At 36.5% G+C, this 20,248-nt stretch overlaps 3 protein-coding genes across 15 annotated transcripts; 2 read left to right on the top strand and 1 right to left on the bottom strand.

Moving 5' to 3' along the window:
* The first annotated feature begins 96 nt into the window (after window positions 1-96).
* LOC128193062 (uncharacterized) lies at window positions 97-13,883 on the top strand. Of its 13 annotated transcripts, none has more exons than XM_052866267.1 (18): window positions 97-153; window positions 1,666-1,887; window positions 2,025-2,169; window positions 2,406-2,615; window positions 2,749-2,854; window positions 3,376-3,399; window positions 4,297-4,400; window positions 5,442-5,507; window positions 5,820-6,169; window positions 6,497-6,616; window positions 6,729-6,874; window positions 7,115-7,165; window positions 7,758-7,811; window positions 8,353-8,379; window positions 9,520-9,799; window positions 10,054-10,074; window positions 11,709-12,614; window positions 12,726-13,883. In XM_052866267.1, the coding sequence occupies exons 2-18, from the start codon at window positions 1,710-1,712 to the stop codon at window positions 13,241-13,243; spliced, it is 3,306 nt and encodes a 1,101-aa protein (XP_052722227.1). In that variant the 5' UTR covers window positions 97-153; window positions 1,666-1,709; the 3' UTR covers window positions 13,244-13,883. The 13 variants fall into 13 exon arrangements, with proteins under 13 accessions (XP_052722227.1, XP_052722226.1, XP_052722229.1 ...); XM_052866266.1 differs by having other exon boundaries at window positions 6,494-6,616; XM_052866269.1 differs by lacking the exon at window positions 3,376-3,399 and having other exon boundaries at window positions 6,494-6,616.
* Window positions 13,884-14,449: 566 nt separating this feature from the next.
* LOC128156824 (neuronal acetylcholine receptor subunit alpha-6-like) lies at window positions 14,450-16,762 on the bottom strand. The gene has a single exon (XM_052819128.1). The coding sequence runs from the start codon at window positions 16,274-16,276 to the stop codon at window positions 14,861-14,863; it is 1,416 nt and encodes a 471-aa protein (XP_052675088.1). The 5' UTR covers window positions 16,277-16,762; the 3' UTR covers window positions 14,450-14,860.
* A 1,403-nt stretch (window positions 16,763-18,165) lies between these two features.
* LOC128155875 (uncharacterized) lies at window positions 18,166-19,942 on the top strand. Its single transcript, XM_052817758.1, has 3 exons — window positions 18,166-18,275; window positions 18,720-19,105; window positions 19,236-19,942. The coding sequence occupies exons 1-3, from the start codon at window positions 18,166-18,168 to the stop codon at window positions 19,940-19,942; spliced, it is 1,203 nt and encodes a 400-aa protein (XP_052673718.1).
* The last annotated feature ends 306 nt before the right edge of the window (window positions 19,943-20,248 follow it).

The raw sequence follows: 20,248 nt of genomic DNA, 5'->3' as shown, positions 1-20,248 counted from the left end.
GTGGTTACAAAGATCGTCACCCAGGAAATTTTATCAATATGATTTATTAATTTGGAACTTTGTGAAAATTCTCTTTTTATTTTTAAAGAAAATAACAAAAAATAAGTGCGAGCCTTCAAGTTGCCAAGAACAAGTTTCAATATGGCGTCCAAGGTAAGCCAGAATCGAGTTATACTACAGTCGTAACGTTATCCTTGCATTCCCACTGACATAAAGCTGTACAATTATACTTTCTAAACAATACTTCTTAAAATTTATTTTAAAAAATCAGATAAACAAATCTCTTCTCTACAATTTATTTTCTAAACTTATACAAAATCAAAATTAAAAAAAAATAAGGTCACAAAGTTTGTTTTGTCAACATTATACACATATTGACTTGAATAATGTAATATAGGCCTACAGCGTTCAATGTCAAATAGCCAAAATTATACTTAAAACAATTTTAAGCATGCTATGGTTATTCAATCTCTGTGTCCTAATGGCCAAAATTAAAACTGAAAGTTTTTTATTATTATTTTTTTTTTTTAAATATGAGAATGTCAAATTTTAAAATTAAAAACCTTTTGGATCTATTATCACAATTTCTGTTGCACACACAAAAACTGTTGTTAAATTGGTAAAGCTTTAAAATAAATACATGTAAATAACTCTGTTCTAAATATCATTGCACCACATAATAATTTGATAATTTGATATTTATTTATACCTTACGGCATACTTTAATTAATATCAAGATGATTAATTCAACAATAATTTGTAGGAGCATCCACAACTTAAGAGGCATTAAAGATCGCCTGGATAAGAAATATCAATGCGTCTTGTGAGAGTTCAGACTATGTTTATTCAATGCATTAATTAATGTAGTATGAAAAAATCTCAATATTTTACCTTTAAATGAGTAGATTCTTCTAGCTTATTATAGGTTGCAACTACCGGTAAACATATCAGCTGGGATTTCGCATTGCAAACAATTTGATAGAACCCAGCTAGTAATATTGAACAATCATTTAGGTGTCCATAGTTATTCCTAATACAAAAAATGGCTGCCAATTTTGTTTATAAAATTATAATCATTAAATCATGTAAGAAATCTTACTTTGGTCTTGTCAATTTCTGTGGTTAAAAAAGAGATGATATGTTAATAAATAACTATGAATTTCAATGGGACAAGTTTGTCAATTCTGTAAAATACAGTCAAACTTCATTATCTCAAACTTAAGATTTGACTGTTTATAAACTTCAAGATATCTGAGTATTCTTTAAGATATTGAGGGTAAAATACTTTTTTAAAAATAGGTGGTTGGGACTTAAAAATCACTTTGACATAATCCATCTTATTAGAGATATCAGTGTTCGAGATATCGAAGTTAAATTCAAATGTATCTTGGTATTAATTATATATACATGTCAAGGCATACTCCATGTGATAATCACTAAACTATGAGGTTTTTGGGAAGTTTGGGTAAACTGGATAGAATAATAATACATGTATTTATGTTTTATATATTTAAGCTCTATTAATTTGATTTGTTTGATATTTTGATAAGGCACACATCATATCTATATCAATAATTTTTTTTTCAAATAACTGAACTGGTGCATCTGATAAGTGCTTATTAGATGCACCAAAATGATGAGAAAGAAACTTAATTGTTATTTCAGGTATAGGTTTGAAAAGCTCTTATGCTGATCTAGGATAGGTAGATATGTGGGACTTACGATCTCCATGGTCCTTAGCGGACTGGGGGCCTCCTATCCCAGAGAAGGATGCATCCTGTGCCCCCCTGTGTCAGCACCCTCCCTGCTGGCAGTCCAACATGAGGAAGGTAAAAGGAATTAAGGACCTTCCTCCTGAAATCCCACCAAAAGAGGAGATAGAAACAGGTTTGTAATATTTTCTGACATGAAAGAAATCACACGAAAATTGCTGATTTAATTCTTTGTAGTTAGAATAAGATGTATTCTTATTCTAATGTGATAAAACTCTTATTTTCTAAAATGTGTATAATGTATGGTTTTAGACTTGCCTACCCTTAAAGTATGCAACATGTTGGATGACTATGGAGACGATCCTAGAGATCTTTATCCAGCAAAGTTTGCAGGGAAGCCCCAGCATGTTCGATCCAGTGTAAACATTATGCATGTTCCTAAGTCAAGAAAACCAAGGTAACTAAGAAAAATCCCAGAAAAACTACCAAAATGTTCGTAGATGTACCAGAATAAAAATGAAAAAAAACCCAAAAAACTACCAAACTTTTGAAGATGTATCAGAATGAAAATGAATCATTTAATAGGCTGCTTTTATCAAGTTTCTTCATATGTTACAGATTTTGGAACTTGTGTACATTAGAGAGTGTTGATCATTTTGTAATCTTACAAGAGAAAATTACTTTGGAATTCAGTAGTTTGAAAGTGCCCTCCCCACCCACACAGACACCCGTCAGTGAGAAGAAGGTGAAGAGCGCGCCCAAAGGGAAGCCCATTCAGCTGGTGGAGGTCCAGGAAATGTTTGAGCTCGAGGATCTAAACAAGGCTTGGGATGACAATTTCCTCCCAAAGAAGTTCTATGTGTGGGTGCCAAACCCCAGGAGGAAACAGAGGCAGGAACAGGCGTAAGTCAATAGTTACTGATTCCTAGGACTATATACCTTAGTTTGATGAAAATCTTATTAATAATAACACTTGTGCATGTATCAGGATATAATGAATTTTGTTATAAAATAATTGTTGAATATCTTGTAATAGAGCATCAATTAGTGAGCTAGCCAAGAGTGGTCCCCAGAAAGTGTTGGTGCGTGACATGACAGAGGACATGATCCCACGCCACATTGAGTATGAGCAGACCACTAAGGTAAGCTTTATTCCCCCCCCCCCCCATAGAACCTTTGTGGATAATATCATTTAGTTTAACCAAGTTTTGATGATAGCACTTAAATTTTGCCTGATGTGTTACGTGTAAGGATGCTGAGATTTAAACTTATTAAATTAATTTTCAAAAAGACTTACCGGTACTTTTTTATTGTGAGTCGTATGGAGTCTATTTATTATTGTATGAGTATCAGTATTTAATGAAAACAAATAAAGGATGAATAGTCAATCTCAGAAACTGCACTCTGTGTGATGATTACATCTTCCTCTGTTGAAATAGAAATTACGTGCAAAGCATGATCTCTTCACCTAACATGACGATTCATTAGAACAGCGTTGTTTTTTTGTTGTTGATTACTAACCTGTTGCAAAGAATCGATATCCATTTTAAAGCTGCAAAAAAAAAATATAATCTTAACACTGGTACTGAATATATGGGAGGGCAGCAGATTTGACTGTGTGTAGGTGCATGTTGTAACTGTTTGTTTTTCTTTGATACATTAGCCATATGATGGGCCAGTGATCAAGGTATCAACATGTAGATTTAGCCTTATGTAGATATATTCAATAACTATCAACTGTGACAACAAACATTCTTATCTTGTGCTTCATACTCAATTTATGCATGCAAAGTTTCCTACCCTTTATCTATGGAAAATACTACAAGACTCTAAAATCATATTATACTTTGTTACAATTGTAATCTGATTGCTATAACATATTTCTTATTCATTGAATTTTTTTTGAATTTATACTCTAGTGTCATTATTTATTTTTATTCATTATAAACAATATCAGTACCCTAATTATAAGTTTATTATACTTTTTAAGGTAAGAGTGCATTATTCTGTTTTACTTCATCACCCTAGCTTCCTTATTCCTCTGGTTGTACTAAATACTCTGTACTGTTCTGTCTACCGTCCCCCTGTACATTTCCTCTCATTAACTTCTTTCCTTTATTTATGACAATGCCTTGCCCTACCTTTTTCACAAACTTGGACAAATTAAATTCCATGACACACTGTCATTAGTTCATTTAATGTTGTATTGTTTAATTTTTGTAATGATGTATTATGAAAATGCTTTTCTGTTTAATTTCTTTTTTAAATTATAAAATAAGATTAACTGTTGTAGACTTGATTTCAGAGTGATTGATTGGTCTCTCTTTTAATAGCTAGAGAATCAAGTTATTCATTACTAATATCAAATGTTTTAAATTCTAAACTCTCCCAAATAATGTTAATATTAAATTGCACAATTAAGTCTAAAGATGCTGCATTTTATTTATTTCATAAAAATAGATATGTTAATCTGTGTCCGGGAAATAAATTAGAAAAATGAACAGAGCTTCAAGCTTTATAGAACTTGAAATGTTTTAGTTTTAATAGTGTTTTTTTTTCGATTTTTTCTAATGGCCCTTTATAGATGAGGAGAAGACTTAACTCCCCTGCCTCGTCCCGCTACAGAACTCCTTATTCCCGTTCCTCCGCGGGGCAGCGTGCTGGACCTCATTTTTATGGAGGATCAGGGTAAGGCCATGCAGAGTTCCTTGTGTACTCATCGTTTATCATCTGTCAATAATTATCTCTAAATCATTGTTGTCAAGTTCTAGAAATTGATGGAATGTTTTTTATAACATTTACCTCATTCCATGTTATGATCAACACAAGATATTTTGATTATTTAATTTTTTTACTTCTTTTATTCTACTGTTACTGGTAATACCACATATAGGTAATTTTAACACAAATGATTGAATGTTTTGGTGGATGGGAGAGAATGATTTGATTCGGTCTTAACAATCTCTGTTTTTGGAGGCTAAATCAATTTTAAGATGATGATCAAATTTTGACCACATATACATGTACATGTATTAGGATACATCATGTTGCGGGTGAAAATTTTCTCCATTTTGGAGGATAATAAATTGATGAATATATTTTAGAGACACTGCAAATACTCTGAATATAAACACTTGACTATTTATGGAAGTTAATTAATGAAAAATAAAATTATTAATCATATATTGCATTTTAAGATTTTGTGTATAATTTTCATGACATCCAGAGTTCTGATTTGATGTTAGAAAGTACTTGTACATGTACGTACATCAGATTTATTTTTGTGAATGCATTAACTCCATTTCAAACAAGAATTTATTTATTCATAAAAAATGGACATATTGAATGTGTTTGGACTTGAATTTGGCACAAATTAATATCAGGGGACTGAAAAAAACATTTACCACGATTATCTTCTTAGATGATTCATTAAATTGGAATTAACCAATACAATTCACATAATAAAGAGAAGTTAACTGTCTTAATTCATTTTATAAAATTAAATCTGAGGGGATAGCTTATATAATTTGTCAATATTTTTGAGGAAAATGTCTATCCTCCAAAAACAAAGGCTGTCTAGACCAGTGTTGCTGAGGTGATCTTTTTACAGGGATTGTCTGTCAAATGTTTCATATCTTATTAATTTTGTGTGGTGTTTTTTAAGTGTAATCTCTAATCATATAGAAGTGGTCTGTTTGGCTTGTATTTGATTGCTGTGATGTTTTTTAGCATTGAGGAGTTACTAGATCTTCCGAGGGATATTTTAGTAAGAGTGCTGGATCACGCAAAACAGAGGTAAGGAATATACCAGTTGGTGAATTGAGTTGGGCGTTGGATGGCTGACGTTACTAATATAGAGTCATAGATCTTTATATAAGAACTGATAAATACAAATCTGTAATTAATTCTGGTTAAAGCAGATTGATATCTAGATCTTTATTGATAAATGTCACTATCTTTCTAATCATAAAAAGATTTTCACTTTGATTTATTAGGCTGACCTACCAGACATTATGAAATCTATAGGTATTTTTTATAGTTTTGTTGCCTTTCTTGCAATATGAAGTTTGAGAAACAATATCAACATTATTTTGTTTACTCTTTCAGTGATTTTGCATCTAGTCAGAAACTTCACGAACTAATCAGTAAGTTTGTCCCTATCATGGACCGAGAACCTACAGACATGACTGCAAACAGCACAGACCTGTTACAGCAGAAGAAAATGAACATCTACGAAGGGAAGGAGAAGAAGCACAACGAGTCCCATCTGATGGAGACCAAGCCTGTCTATTACCTGGACGAGGATGGCGTAGAACAGGAAGTCTTCCCTGAACCCAGGATGTCACGGGGTCATAGGTTAAATGACAGTGATTATGGGTCGTATCGAGATCTGTACATGAGTGGAACTAGGGAATTCCCAAAACTGAAAAAACCTCTGCCACCGATTGGTGGAATAGGTAAATTAAGTTAACATAAATTGCTATAATGTCAATATGTAAATACAATCATGTTCGAGATTTTATTGAATATTGAGAAATCGATCATACAGTAAAACTCACTTAAATACATGGAACCTTGATATCAGGAAGTCTTGGTTAACAAGAACTTATAGCATGTATATTTAATTTTGCAATTTGATTCTAAACAATTGAATTGTGGAATTAAGCGCAAAATAAGGAATCCACAGTTATATAATCTGCCCTTTTGATATTAAGTGTCCTGAGGATGATGAACCCAAGTTTGCCAATGTTTAATTATTGGAAGGGTTTGTTTTTGTTTAGTAGATGACAAGGTCAAAATTCCCTCAATTTCCCTGGGCCTGCCACAACTTCCAAGTGGTGTTCAGCAGACCAGAACATTCAATTACTCAAGGAGAAACTACAGAAATTTGGACCTTACCATCGGTAAATTAAAATGAATTGCATCAACAGATGTTTGACTGTGAAATCAGTAATAGGACAGCTAAATTTAGAAAGGTGTCAGATGGTTTTACTTACATCAGTGTTTTATTTATAGCCCCAGTGCCTACCCCTCCCACCAGCTACAGGACAGAGGACACCAGCGGGTCTGACCACGGAACCACTGTCCATGTCAACATCCCGTCTGCAGAGTCAGTCAGGGACGGGGTGCCTCAGTCAGCAGCTGAACAAGCTGAGCTAGCTGTACGTATCACTCAATAAGTCGGCTGTTCAATTTATGGTTTTATTTTTTTTCAGCTATGAACCTTAAGGCTGTCTTCTCTTCTCTTTGAGGACATATGACTTTTTTAAGAGGGATAAACCCTAGGGTATTTTGTCAATGTCCACCTAAGAGTATTTTACTATTGGAACAACAAATATATTTAAACAATTTTTATATGATTTAAACATTCCTTGACAACTGTTTTGACTGTAATTGATCAGAACCAATCACGCCCGACCACCGACTCTCGGGATCTTATTGATGCATTGGCTGTAAGTATTTGGATCAGGAGTCCAGTTTGTAAAGCTACCAAACATTTCTGTTTTGAAATACATGTATTACAATTACAAAACTAAAGCTGTTTTAGTACCTGTGATAAGCAAAAGTAAATTATTGGCATGAAATTGAACGAATGTTATATAGCTTTAAAACTGTAAAGTATGGTATCAAATATTGGTTGCCTAAGGAACTTAAAAGGATAAAATACAAACTGGACCCTAAAGAATGTTGCATTATGGGTGTGGTTATAAATGTTTGGTTGAGAGCGATTAGTGTGATGTGGAGTTTAGGCTGATGGTAATGCCTGATTTGTGCTTAATGAGCATTGCCGCCCTCAATCATTTGTAAAGCAAATTAATTCAGCTGATATCATCATCACTGAAATTTCATCTACTTATATCTACTCAATCATATGCATAAATGTTTAAGTTTTTTTTATTTGCATATTAAACTGATCTTATTGTATTTTCTTGCAAAGAAATTTAAAAAAGCTTGCTTTCACTTTGTAGTTTGAAATAAACTGTGGTCTTCTGAATGTATGAAGGTTTTACTGAGAATTGGTTATCAGTTTCTAATGAATAATAGTTTCAGGTTAGCAAAAAGTTGCGGTATAGAATGTGGTCGAGTTTCCATGATGCAGTAAGTGTATGGGTGTGGTTACATCCTGTAGTAGACTGGAGGTGTTAGAATAGCGAGGAAACCCCGGGATTTCTCCTTCCACACAGAGAGTACCTGGGGTTTTGTGGTGTAGTGCTCATCATCTATACTCTGTGTTTGGCTAGGTTTCCGATTAAATAGGATTTTTTTTATTCCAGGTTTAAATATTCATCATAGAACATAATAAGAATACACTGTCAAATTATATTTTTCACAATTTGACCAATTGTAATGATTCAATAATGTTAATGCATGCATATGATATGTATATGCCCAAAAAATTATTTCAATATCAATAATTGAAACTTTCTAAGCAAATTTGCGAAAGATTTAAAGTAGTTTTTGCATTTATAAATGTCAAACAGTGACTTCTTTCTTCATGTGAGCCTTTTTGTTGGTGTTGGCTGCCATTGGCTAGGGGACATTGTATTTACACAGACTGTGGGAACTTTTGAATAGGTGGTGGTACTTTTGACCTAAATGTTGACATTAGTGATCCAGTATTTAGTATTTTTTTTTTTAGTACTACGGGCTGTACACTGATTTTGAGGTAAAGTATTTTACCACCAGGTAGATATAAAAGCAACTCAGGTGACAGGAAGACAATAAATGTATCCAAATGTTGCATGATGGGTTGTCTTCACCATTGGAAAAACAGCAAGTGTTACTTTAAACAGTCTCTCTATTAATTAATCTTAAATGGGGGTTTGACTTATAATTTTCTTTTATTTTAGTTAAAAACACTGAATACAACCTGTCATGCTTTGCTGTAGATTTTAACAGTCACGATATACATATAGGTTTCGGAGAGACATTGATTTTATGATGTACTGGTACAGGTTGATGGTTTAAGATTTACTTGCATGTTAAAGCTTTTATAGTTCCTTACTGATACCTAGGGAACAGTGTGAGGTTAAATCTAAACAATATGGTGCGTGGCAAATTCTAAACTTAATGTGTGTTAACTATGTAATCCCTTCACTCATGATGTGCAATATATCATCTTACTTGTACATCAAATGGGAGCTTAAATTAGTGTGTATATAGCGTGTAGAAACATGTCAAACTCACAAAGGACTAAATCAAATGTCTGTGATCTCTTTATGAATTAAACAAAACAAAAACAAAAGTATTTTGGTATTTTAGGTGTTTTTGCATCTTCTATTTAAAAACTATAATCTAAATTGGATCGGAAGTTTTGAGATACACATCTACGTAATAATACAAATTGAGTACAAACATTATACAGACCTTACATTTAACGCCCAAGTAGATGTTTAGAGAAAGAAATGACAGCATACTACATTGTACCTTACATTGATAACATGTGAAACAAAATAACCATGTAGACCACCTATATAATATAAGAAACCATAATACCATTTAGTATTTACAAATATAGTTGATTATTACATGTATCATAACACAATGGAATAGCATGGCTGGGGAGTCTTGATCTTGTTTTATTATCTATAACTGGTTTAGACATCTTCTAAAAAAAAATCATCAACAAAAACTTATTAACAAAAAACAATACTTCATACAACAAGTTTTAAAAGCTGGCCTTTATTAGTTCATCTTTCATAGAATTTCATCCATTTTAATTTTCACTCGTACCAATATCATTCCAAGTTATTCCAGATGCTGATATTAGGTAAACATTGAGAGTTATTTTTGTGGTTCCTTTCAGTCTTCCAAATCTGAGAGGTCTGCCCCGCGTACCCCTCTGCATGCCGTGAGCCCTGCCCAGTCAACACGTGTGCCCCAGGCCCCAGCGACCACCCCAGCCACACATGGACAGATGTCCCCCATGAAGCTGTACCGAGACCAGTCAGGACTGTCCACAGGTTCCCACAAGAAGGCAACCACCCCCTCCCGCCAGAATCACTCCCGCGAAAATACCAGGTCCCCCAATGCCGAGATTAGGGCCCCCACCAACTCCCCAAGGGCTCTCACACCTGAACAGACAGGTAACATCACACATTTCTCACCATCAGAACTCTCACATCTGACATTTAATTACCATTTCCTTCCTTTTTGTATTATAATCAATTAATTTTCCGTAATCTTTAATAGTATTCCTTAACAATTGTTTTTCAAAGTTCCTATTTACTTTAACTAGCTGTATAGCATGTTTAATCATTGTTTACAATGTATACATCTCTTTGTTTTAACTAATCTAATTTTCATAGTTTGCATGCTTTAATTCATATTAACTTCATAGGAAAATTCAGGAGACTGCCTGGTAAGTGGACCATTGGTATTTACTGTCGACTGCTAGACATCATTCTATGATTTTCTCTCTTTCTCATCACTGCCCTTTCTCTCTCTCTTTCTCTTTCACCTTTTTACTGCCATAGGACAAAGCTTATTAAAGTTGAAATGTAGAATATTTCACCATTGCATTCAGTTTCCTGTAGCTTTATAGCTTACTAAAATTATGTGTACCATCAATTTCTAAAAATAAAAGCATGTTGAGTAAAACCCAGTTATAGCAAAACCCTTTGGATCTCAATTTAATAAAATTAACACTTTTGAATAATTCTGAAAATAAACATCCATCTTTTTCTCTCCCTACAACTTCATTAAAGTATTACCATGAGAGAAGCCATAGTATAAATCATTTAGAATTCAGTATCAAAATGATACATGTGCAGTGACCTTAATTCATGCAAAACATTACTAGTATTATCAATGTGATATTCTGAATGTTTGGTCCTTGGAAAATTTTAATTACGATTTAGCTTACCTAATCTAATCCTTTCAAGAAAATGGATACGGAATGCTTACAATTTGTGTTAATGAGTTTGAAACAAAGCCACATAAGAAGTATACAGATTTTTAACGTTTTTAATATCCTTTTATCCTTGTATCTCTATAGTAAACTGCAGTATGAGACAGCAATTATCTTGGGTAAAGAGAGGTTATTTTTAGGTTAGCAATGTGGCCCACGGGCCTCCTGCTCTAATTAACTTGCTTTTAACGTAACAAGAAATATAAAGCAGACATCAGTAATTGATCCTAATCGTATAGTCTTCATTTACATGCACTGTAAGCTCTTCAATTAAGCTAAATAAGCTATTTTAGGAGACAACTAAACTAAAATGACAAACATTGGTTGATATAGCTGTTTTTTGGCACAGTCTAGCATTGACCTTGGTCTTTAAGTTAGAACTCTTATATTTCGTCCAATATCTCCATTTGAACACCATAAACATGTACATACACCTTTCTTTTTTATTCGATTATAAAATACTCGTGCCTATAAAATTCATACATATGGAAGACAAAAGCGCCACTTACCGACTAATCAAAGAATAATCAATTTTTGAGAACAATTAAGAAATAAACAGCAAGTTAAAAAGTTCACTTAAATATGAACTTGTTTACGTGATCAAATCAATCAAACCGTAAAAATTATGTCTTCTTGACCCAATAAGAAGTTCAAACAGAAATGACGTTTTTTGATTTTTGTAAGCAAATGTAATGAAGCATTTTGAACTGCGGTTACTATGCTTGCATAATTACCATGATGCATGTCAAATACTGGCGGAGCGTCATTTTCGTGTTTACAATGTTGATTTAAAAAAAAATGAAACACAAGTAGAAACTACGGAAACATACAAATGGAAATTAATTGTACAATACAATTGGAAAATGTAAAATGTAAATATATCGCCATACAAATATGATAATCATGAAACTTTAAGAATACAATACAATGTTCTGAAAAACATGTACGATATATCGCAGCTTTAAACCTGGTACACGTAAGTTCATTCCAGATAAAACCCGTATTTTTATAAATTACAATGCAATGTCCAATTAGGTGTGCTTTGATTATTTGTAACTCTCATCCGCCATGACTCGTTTTTACAGGACTAGGGACGATAGAGGAGACGGGACATGAGGAGGGGGAGGGGCCACACCCTGTGTCACGTGGTGGGAGGAGCGTGCGCTTCGCTGAGGAAGTCCCAGAAATTCCTCCACCCCCGTCCTCACCCCAAAATCCAGACGACCCTGAGGAATCGACGCCAGGGGTGGAACAGCAAAGAGAGGGCCCCAGCTTCCCTGCTTCCCGCCAAACAGGCTTTACTAACCAGCCAACCTTCAATACGATGGAGAAAGAGCTATCTCAGGATGAAATCCAAATCAAGTCCGCCAAAAAACGCGATTCTCTGCTGTCCACGCCTGAGCCCTGGCCCCAGGTAAATGAGGCTGATTATGATGTAACACCAGCTCATACAAAAATGACTCTGCACGGAAGTAACGAGTCTAAAGTGAACGACTCGCGACTGGCGCACATGGATCCGTATTCCGATAGGTCTGTCGGTACCGGAAGCACAATTCGTGCCGATATCACGAGCAGAGACTCCACGCGAAGCTACATGACACAGAAAGAGGAGTCCCCGGGCCCACCCCCACCGTCACCGGAACCAAAGGATCGGAACGACGAGCCACGGTCGGCACGAAAACGAGACTCTAAATCCCGCGAGTCCACCACCATGACACCGCTGTTGGAGGAGAAGGATGAGGACGCGGCATCACCGGATGTCCACATCAGGACTCTGATCATTGAGGTGCCACCACTGGGTCAGAGAGAACCAAAGGAGAAATCCAAAGGTAAAACTCGCACCACCGACACATTCGTCAGTATCGACATACCAGCTCAGCAGGCAGCGGAGGGTGAAACCACAAACGGCAAAAGACAGCTGATCAGCAAAGGAGGCAGACGACTTGAGCCGCCGTTGGAGGAAAGAGAGGAGGACTCCACAGTGGATGGAGGTATACAGCGTATTTCGTTCATTTTTTCTATGTAAATTCGTTGGGGATTCTTCTTTTTTTTGGGGGGGGGGGGGTCAAGACCAGTTTGTAATTTTTCTTTCTGTCTTTTAGAAACCATTAACACACGGGAGCAGAATCTGTCGGTACAAAGTTCCGTCGCCGGTAGGACGACGGCTGATGGAGACACGGAGACAGATGTTGGATCCGCGGGGGTGGATCCTTCCATTGGCGGGAACGTCTCGCCGACGTCAACTATCACCGGAAACGAGAGAGTCGCCAACACCGATCTGCGACAGTTTATAGAACACCAGGAAGCGGAAACGGAAAAAATTGAGGAAGACAATGAACCGAAATCCAGCGAGCGCCGGAAAGATTCTTCCGAGATGCTAGGATCTCGCGACTCACACATGCCAGACGGCGAGGATCAGAATACAGAGGAAAGAGGCAGAGAACAGGAACCACAGGGTGATAGGAGGGAGACAGAGGGGGCAGAGACGGAGGAGGACGGGGGTCCGGAGGGAAACGTCACCCAACGGAGCGAGCAGGAGATCACAGAGTTTGGCGGGGATAACGACGCCTTCAAGTCTCTGCTGGCGGAGGAACTGGCCCGGATAAACCAACAGGACTAGTCCGCCTCAATAGGCGCAGTGATACTGTGATAATATATCTGTGATAAACAAACGATGCCTAGGGAGACATCTGTCTGCGATAGGTGTTCCTGTATTGTGATACTGTACGTGTATAATAAACTTAACTTTTTGTGAAAAACATGCATACATAAGTTTTACTTGAATATCGTTTTGGGATACGTTGTTGCATTAAATGATGAATAAATCCCTGTATTCTGGACCAATGTTCAGTGTTTTTGCTGGTTACAAATGTTACATATTCATGTATCCATTCAATCATGCGACAATATTTTTCCGACATATATTTCACCTGCCAAAAATATTTTTTTAATTCCTACAAAATTAGAGCTATGTTTCTTTTTTGCGCGCTTCTCTGTAAATGTGTAAATACTTACGTTATTTTAGAAGTGTTTGAAGCATGTCACAGACAATGCGGACATGAACGTTCGCCTCATTTGTAAATTTTGCTCCACTGTTATAAAGAATTAACATCATATAAAATACTATAATTTTTGTTAGGGAAATGAAATCATGCATGCACTCTTCATCTGCAATAATGTCGTGCAATTCCTCTGTACTTGTCGGCTTTCTACTTGTACTTTGCTGTGATATATGTTGTAAATAAATCCATGGAGAAGAACTGTTTTTGTTTCGGCTAAATGAATTCGACTGATTAAGGGTAACAGGCTCAAAACAGCTCACAGATCTGACTGTTTTGGAACCACAGACTAAACCTTAAGATGGTGTCTTTTACTAATTAACAATTTTTTAATTGCCAATGAGTCCATGACTAATTAAGTCATGGACTCATTGGCAATTAAAAAATTGTTAATTAGTAAAAGACAATGGTATGGAATACATCCATATTGTGACGAGCTTCCTATCAAAATAAACAATAAAATTCAGTAGAAAATTTATAAATTGTCTCTTTCCTAAATTGTTACCAAACAGCGTAGCCCAATGTGTTAGAGCTGCAACTGTGAAACTGTGATTCATGAGTTCGAATCCCGCTGGGATTTGTATAATTTTCACCTTTCCAAAACCTTTTGAAACATATTTTTAGTCAAATATTGTTAAACTTGAAAATTCTAAACCAGTGAAAGTATATAATAATATCCACATTAATGTCGTTAGGTGTCCCATACCACCATAAAGTTAGGACAATATACCAGAATATGCTTAGTAAATATGTAAATGACAACATAATGACGACAAACGCAAATCGATTTACTGGTGATTACACAAAAGAAAAAAAAACTATGGTTTATACACAGGGTTATTTTGTATTTCAATCAGATTGACTTTGGGTGGCGAAACAAAACATGTTCTATTCCCACAGTTTAATTATCACTATACATAGGTAAATGGCATGAATATTTGGAAAACTTTCGTGTTTTACCAGGTTTTACCAGTTGACTCGGAAAACTTTCGGGTTTTACTAGTTGACTCTCCCGTGATCCTATGACTTGACGGTGTAAGTCCGGTTATTCCGAAAAACGTGATCTCGCCGAGGTTATAGGATTCACTGAATGTACCGCCGCAGTACGACACGGGACCATCCTTCGTGCAGCATCACACACAAATTAGGTTAGGACAACTTATCATAACCATATTAGACTACACCGATAGACGACCGCTGGAAATCATGAAATACAAAGCCCCAATAATAATCACTGCACTGACACACAAAATGAAGCAGTACTTGTCAAACAACTTGGCGAACGTCTTCCACGTCTCCAACTCGTATTCCGGAAGCTCATCGCAGTCCTCATAGATCACCTCAGACGACTCTCCCAGATGAAAACTCTGTCTATAGATGGACGCGTCCTTACCATCAGAGGAACCGACTATGGACACGATGGGCTTACTGAATTCAGTTTGCTGAGAAACACCTGGGTGCGACTCGGGTTCAGGGCTTCTGTGCTGATTTTCTGCCGACCTTATTCTACGTTGTCTACAATCCGACTTAAAAATTCTTCCAAATTGTTTCCTTATCTTTTTGCACCTTAAAATTCGAGTCAGCTTACAAAGCCACTTTGGTAAAGGTTTCCGTTCATTTCGGAAATGGAACCTGAGGCCGATGATGGTCAGAAAACAAATAAGGGTGGACAAGATCAGTAGGACCATCAGGACAAAGGTCAGCACGGAGATGGGTTTGGAGGACTTGGGGATGGTGTCAGACACCAGGGTCAGGTACACGGTGATGGCCAGCAAGCACGTGATGGCGTACCCGATCCTCTCCCCGGAGTCCGCCGACAGCAGGAACACCATACAGTTCAGGAACACCAGCAGGACCACTGGAATGAAGAGGTTGATGATGAAGAAGGAGGACCGGCGCTCCAGGTACAACTTGAAGTAGATATATTCGAACGGTCCGTCCCCGACCCTCTCCGCGGCCGTGTCGTACAGAATCCATTCCCCGTTTTCTGTGAAGTTGTCCAACTTGATGTTGTTTTCAACGATGAAGAGTTGGAGCTCACGGTGTCGGTAGTTCCAGGGAATCATCACAATGGTACAGACCTGCCGATCGAACGGAAAGTGTGTGACGTCAATATCACATGACGTTTCTAAGTAGTCTCCTGTGTACCACAGGGCCACTCCGTTATCATTGTAACGGATCATGATGTCATCAAATCCGATTTTTCGGACTTTCTTCACCGGATTCGTCACCACGAGATCTGGTTTCCACACGAGATTTTGCGGGACCAGGATCTGCCACACGTTGGTGTAGTCCGCCTTGTCCCACATCATCCGGGGATCCTTCCACGTGACGTCTACGTAAACGACCGTCGACATAGTGCCGGACAGCTCGTCCACGTCGTTAATGGCGATCAGGTGTAGCGTGGCCCTGACGGTCGTCTGCTGGTCCTGGTCGTCGTTTGGTCGGATGTACGGATTGTAGTTACTTAGAAGACCCCTGTATAGTGTTTCCACTGACGTTCTGTTTGCGGATGTATAGTTAAATAAAACGGTTAAAATTGTCCAGGACGCAGACCACTGCAAGGGTCTTGTCTTACACTGGGGCATCGTCATTGATTTGGTTATAGACACGATGATGCTGACCACTGTATAAGCACACTCATGTCTGCAGACTTTATCATTCAAATGAATCTTCGATCATAAACAAAACGCTTTTGAAATGGTACCATCTCTTTCCCGGGCCGAGCTACTCACTGGCCCCTGCAAATCCGAGAACCGTGTGTTTTCGCAGCGATTACATTCCATGAAAAAATATTTTTGTCCTAGAACAAGGAATGATGTCACACTGACCAAGCCTAAAGGACAAATAGATTTAAATGAGGTTTATCTACAGGCCAGGGATTGTTGTTGTTCCGAGCTAGAACACATTTCCCATATCACACTGACATTTAAAGACACGCATTGTAAAACTTTGATTAAAGGCAAAAATAAATAAATAATACTGGAAGCAATTTTCAAAGGGTCATCGAACATCTAACTGGGGTTGTTTTACTTTTACCACAGAGTTTCTGGACAGGGTTGTTAACGTTCTGATTAGTCATTTTATTTTTTTGATGTATGGGTTTGGGTTCATCTAGAGGCCATGTTGGTCAGAATCATAGATTTCATTAAATGTTAGCATAATAAAGACTTAAAACACAAATTAATATTTTGACTCTTTTTTGCTGTATAGGAAAAGTAGTACATGGACGAATTTGTCTGAAAGAGATTGTGTGAACGAGGTGACCATCGTACTACACTTGTATTTGATAAGCAAACATTGATTCGAAACTTATTTAAATAAGATACCCTCATTATTTATAAAACATGCATGATTAGAGTAAGCCGTAATATGTTTACAATTCAATTTCTTCTCATTTATTTATTCATTACCTTCCAATGAAATTTGATTAGATAATAACTAAATATTATATGAAATTAGCATACTTAAGACACGAGTATATTGCAAGTATACTTAATTGAATATTGTTGGATTTACACATTTATATAATATTCTATCAATATATATTCAGTTCAAAAACGTTGATTTTTTTCTGTTCTATGTTGAATACAAAGCACCATATTTGTACATGGTTGACAATAGCATTATTTTGCTTCTGTAAAATATTCTTATGGTTTATTGAATTATTCTGTCATTGCAATAACTATTTATAATTTTACACGACGAATTCAAACAGGAAAATTGCACTTCGAATTCATAAAACTTTTCAAAGGAGAATAAACTAAAAAAGTTTGCTGTTGCTATGAGTTCACGCTGTTGGTTCCTTTCATTCTGGCTGTGATATTTTCTTAATCACGATGAAAACGCCATTTGATTAAAATCAAAAAGGAATTTAAATTCGTACCTCCCCAATTAAATCGATGCCAGTGGTCTGACATAAAGACACGGTACCTGGTGACCGTCCGGGTGAGACCCCGTATCTGTTTCTTTCTCAGATCAAGCATGCACTAGTTCTACTGAACCCGACAAGTCATACAAAGTCGAGCCACTTGACTTGGATGCAGAAGCAGTATTAAAATTGATGTTCATTAATTCTTCTTCATTTACCTTTACAAAAACTAAGAGCACTGTTGCACAGAATAGAGAAACTGAGATTTTTCATATCAACCAAGTAGTACATCATTTTAATAATAAAAAAACCCACCAAAACGAACAATACGCGATCTCGTTGTCGGCCGGGACTGGGGTATTCTGTCTGTTTTCAAAAGAAAGTTCGCATGCACGAAGCATCGGGGGGATGGGGGGGGGGGGGGCAGCAAAGATTTTTTTTCTAATTTACTTATAAAAAATGAAATATCAAGGAGTTGCACCCCCACACTCTTTTGTGGTCATGGGAAATCTTCAAGTAATTGTATAATGACCAAAGCTCAAGATCAGGACATATTCAGGTCACAAGGTCTTTGTGTCAAATTTTAGCTTCTAATCATTTTCAATTCAAAATATGGCCAAGACAGAAAATATGTCTTTTTTCAACAATGACCTTGAACTTGCACAACTTAACCTGGGTCAAGATCATGACACACCCTCAGGTCATAAGCAATCTTATGTGAAGTAGGAAAGCCAAATGTTTCTCCATAAGAAAGGTATAGACTGGACACAAATTATAAACTTTTTCTTTTCAATGACCTTGAACTAGCTCTAATGATCTAAGGTAAAAATCATGACACACCCTCAGGTCATAAGCAATCTTTAAGAACTTTATGTAAACTTCATAAGAAAGGTTTTTATATCAGACACAAATTTTGCACTTTCCCTTCCAGTGACTTTGAACTTGCCAAAATGAACTTTAGTCAAAATCAAGACACACTTTCAGGTCACACATAAGCAATATTTATGATAAGTAAGAACGTTTAATGATTCTCCATAAGAACGATATGGATCAGGCACGATTGCACAGATGGATGGACAGACAGGTGATTCCTATACAAACTTTGTTTGTGGGTGATATAATAAGAATGGATACATTTTAATGAAAAGGTAACGGGTAATAAACAGTTGCTCAGAACTCAACCAGTTCTCCAGTACAGAATCAGAACTCAACAAGTCCTCCAGTACAGAATCAGAACTCAACCAGTTCTCCAGTACAGAATCAGAACTCAACAAGTCCTCCAGTACAGAATCAGAACTCAACCAGTTCTCTAGTACAGAATCACAACTCAAAAAGTCCTCCAGTACAGAATCAGAACTCAACAAGTCCTCCAGTACAGAATCAGAACTTAACAAGTTCTCCAGTACAGAATCAGAACTCAACAAGTTCTCCAGTACAGAATCAGAACTCAACAAATTCTCCAAAACAGAATCAGAACTCAACAAGTTCTCCAGTACAGAATCAGAACTTAACAAGTTCTCCAATACAGATTCAGAACTCAACAAGTTCTCCAGTACAGAATCAGAATCAACAAGTTCTCCAGTACAGAATCAGAACTCAACAAATTCTCCAATACAGAATCAGAACTCAACAAGTTCTCCAGTACAGAATCAGAACTATAATTAACAAGTTCTCCAATACAGAATCAGAACTCAACAAGTCCTCCAGTACAGAATCAGAACTTAACAAGTTCTCCAATACAGAATCAGAACTCAACAAGTCCTCCAGTACAGTATCAGAACTCAACAAGTTCTCCAGTACAGAATCAGAACTCAACAAGTTCACAAGTTCTCCAGTACAGAATCAGAACTCAACAAGTTCTCCAGTACAGAATCAGAACTCAACAAGTCCTCCAATACAGAATCAGAACTTAACAAGTTCTCCAATACAGAATCAGATCTCAACAAGTCCTCCAGTACAGAATCAGAACTCAACAAGTTCACAAGTTCTCCAGTACAGAATCAGATCTCAACAAATCCTCCAGTACAGAATCAGAACTCAACAAGTTCACAAGTTCTCCAGTACAGAATCAGAACTCAACAAGTTCTCCAGTACAGGATCAGAACTCAACAAGTTCACAAGTTCTCCAGTACAGAATCAGATCTCAACAAGTCCTCCAGTACAGAATCAGAACTCAACAAGTTCACAAGTTCTCCAGTACAGAATCAGAACTCAACAAGTTCTCCAGTACAGAATCAGAACTCAACAAGTCCTCCAGTACAGAATCAGAACTCAACAAGTTTGCCAGTACAGAATCAAAACTCAACAAGTTCGCCAGTACAGAATCAGCATCCTAGTTCCAGGCCAAGTGGACATAACACTTGGACAAGATCATATTGTTGAAAAGTAAGAGCTCGATCGCAGTTTATTTATCTAAGTAAGTTTTAAGACGCCTTGTCCTGAACCCACTACCAATTGGGTAATAAATTTCTCAAGTTTGGATGAGACATCACTGGAAATCATATATCCATTAGACTTAGTTTGTCAGCTGGGTGCCCAGGAGATGGTTGATAATTTATGCATAATCTCTGGTCCCCTCAAAAAAAAAATTGAAATCTAAAACAAAATTCACAATTCTGAAGCTGTTCCTCAATATAATTTTCACATTATAATGATTCAAAATTATCAATGAAACTATCATGAAAACTTTGCAGTA

This window comes from Crassostrea angulata, chromosome 7, assembly GCF_025612915.1.
Source record: "Crassostrea angulata isolate pt1a10 chromosome 7, ASM2561291v2, whole genome shotgun sequence".
Taxonomy (NCBI): Eukaryota; Metazoa; Mollusca; class Bivalvia; order Ostreida; family Ostreidae; genus Magallana; species Magallana angulata.
This window is presented reverse-complemented; position numbering and strand designations above follow the sequence as displayed.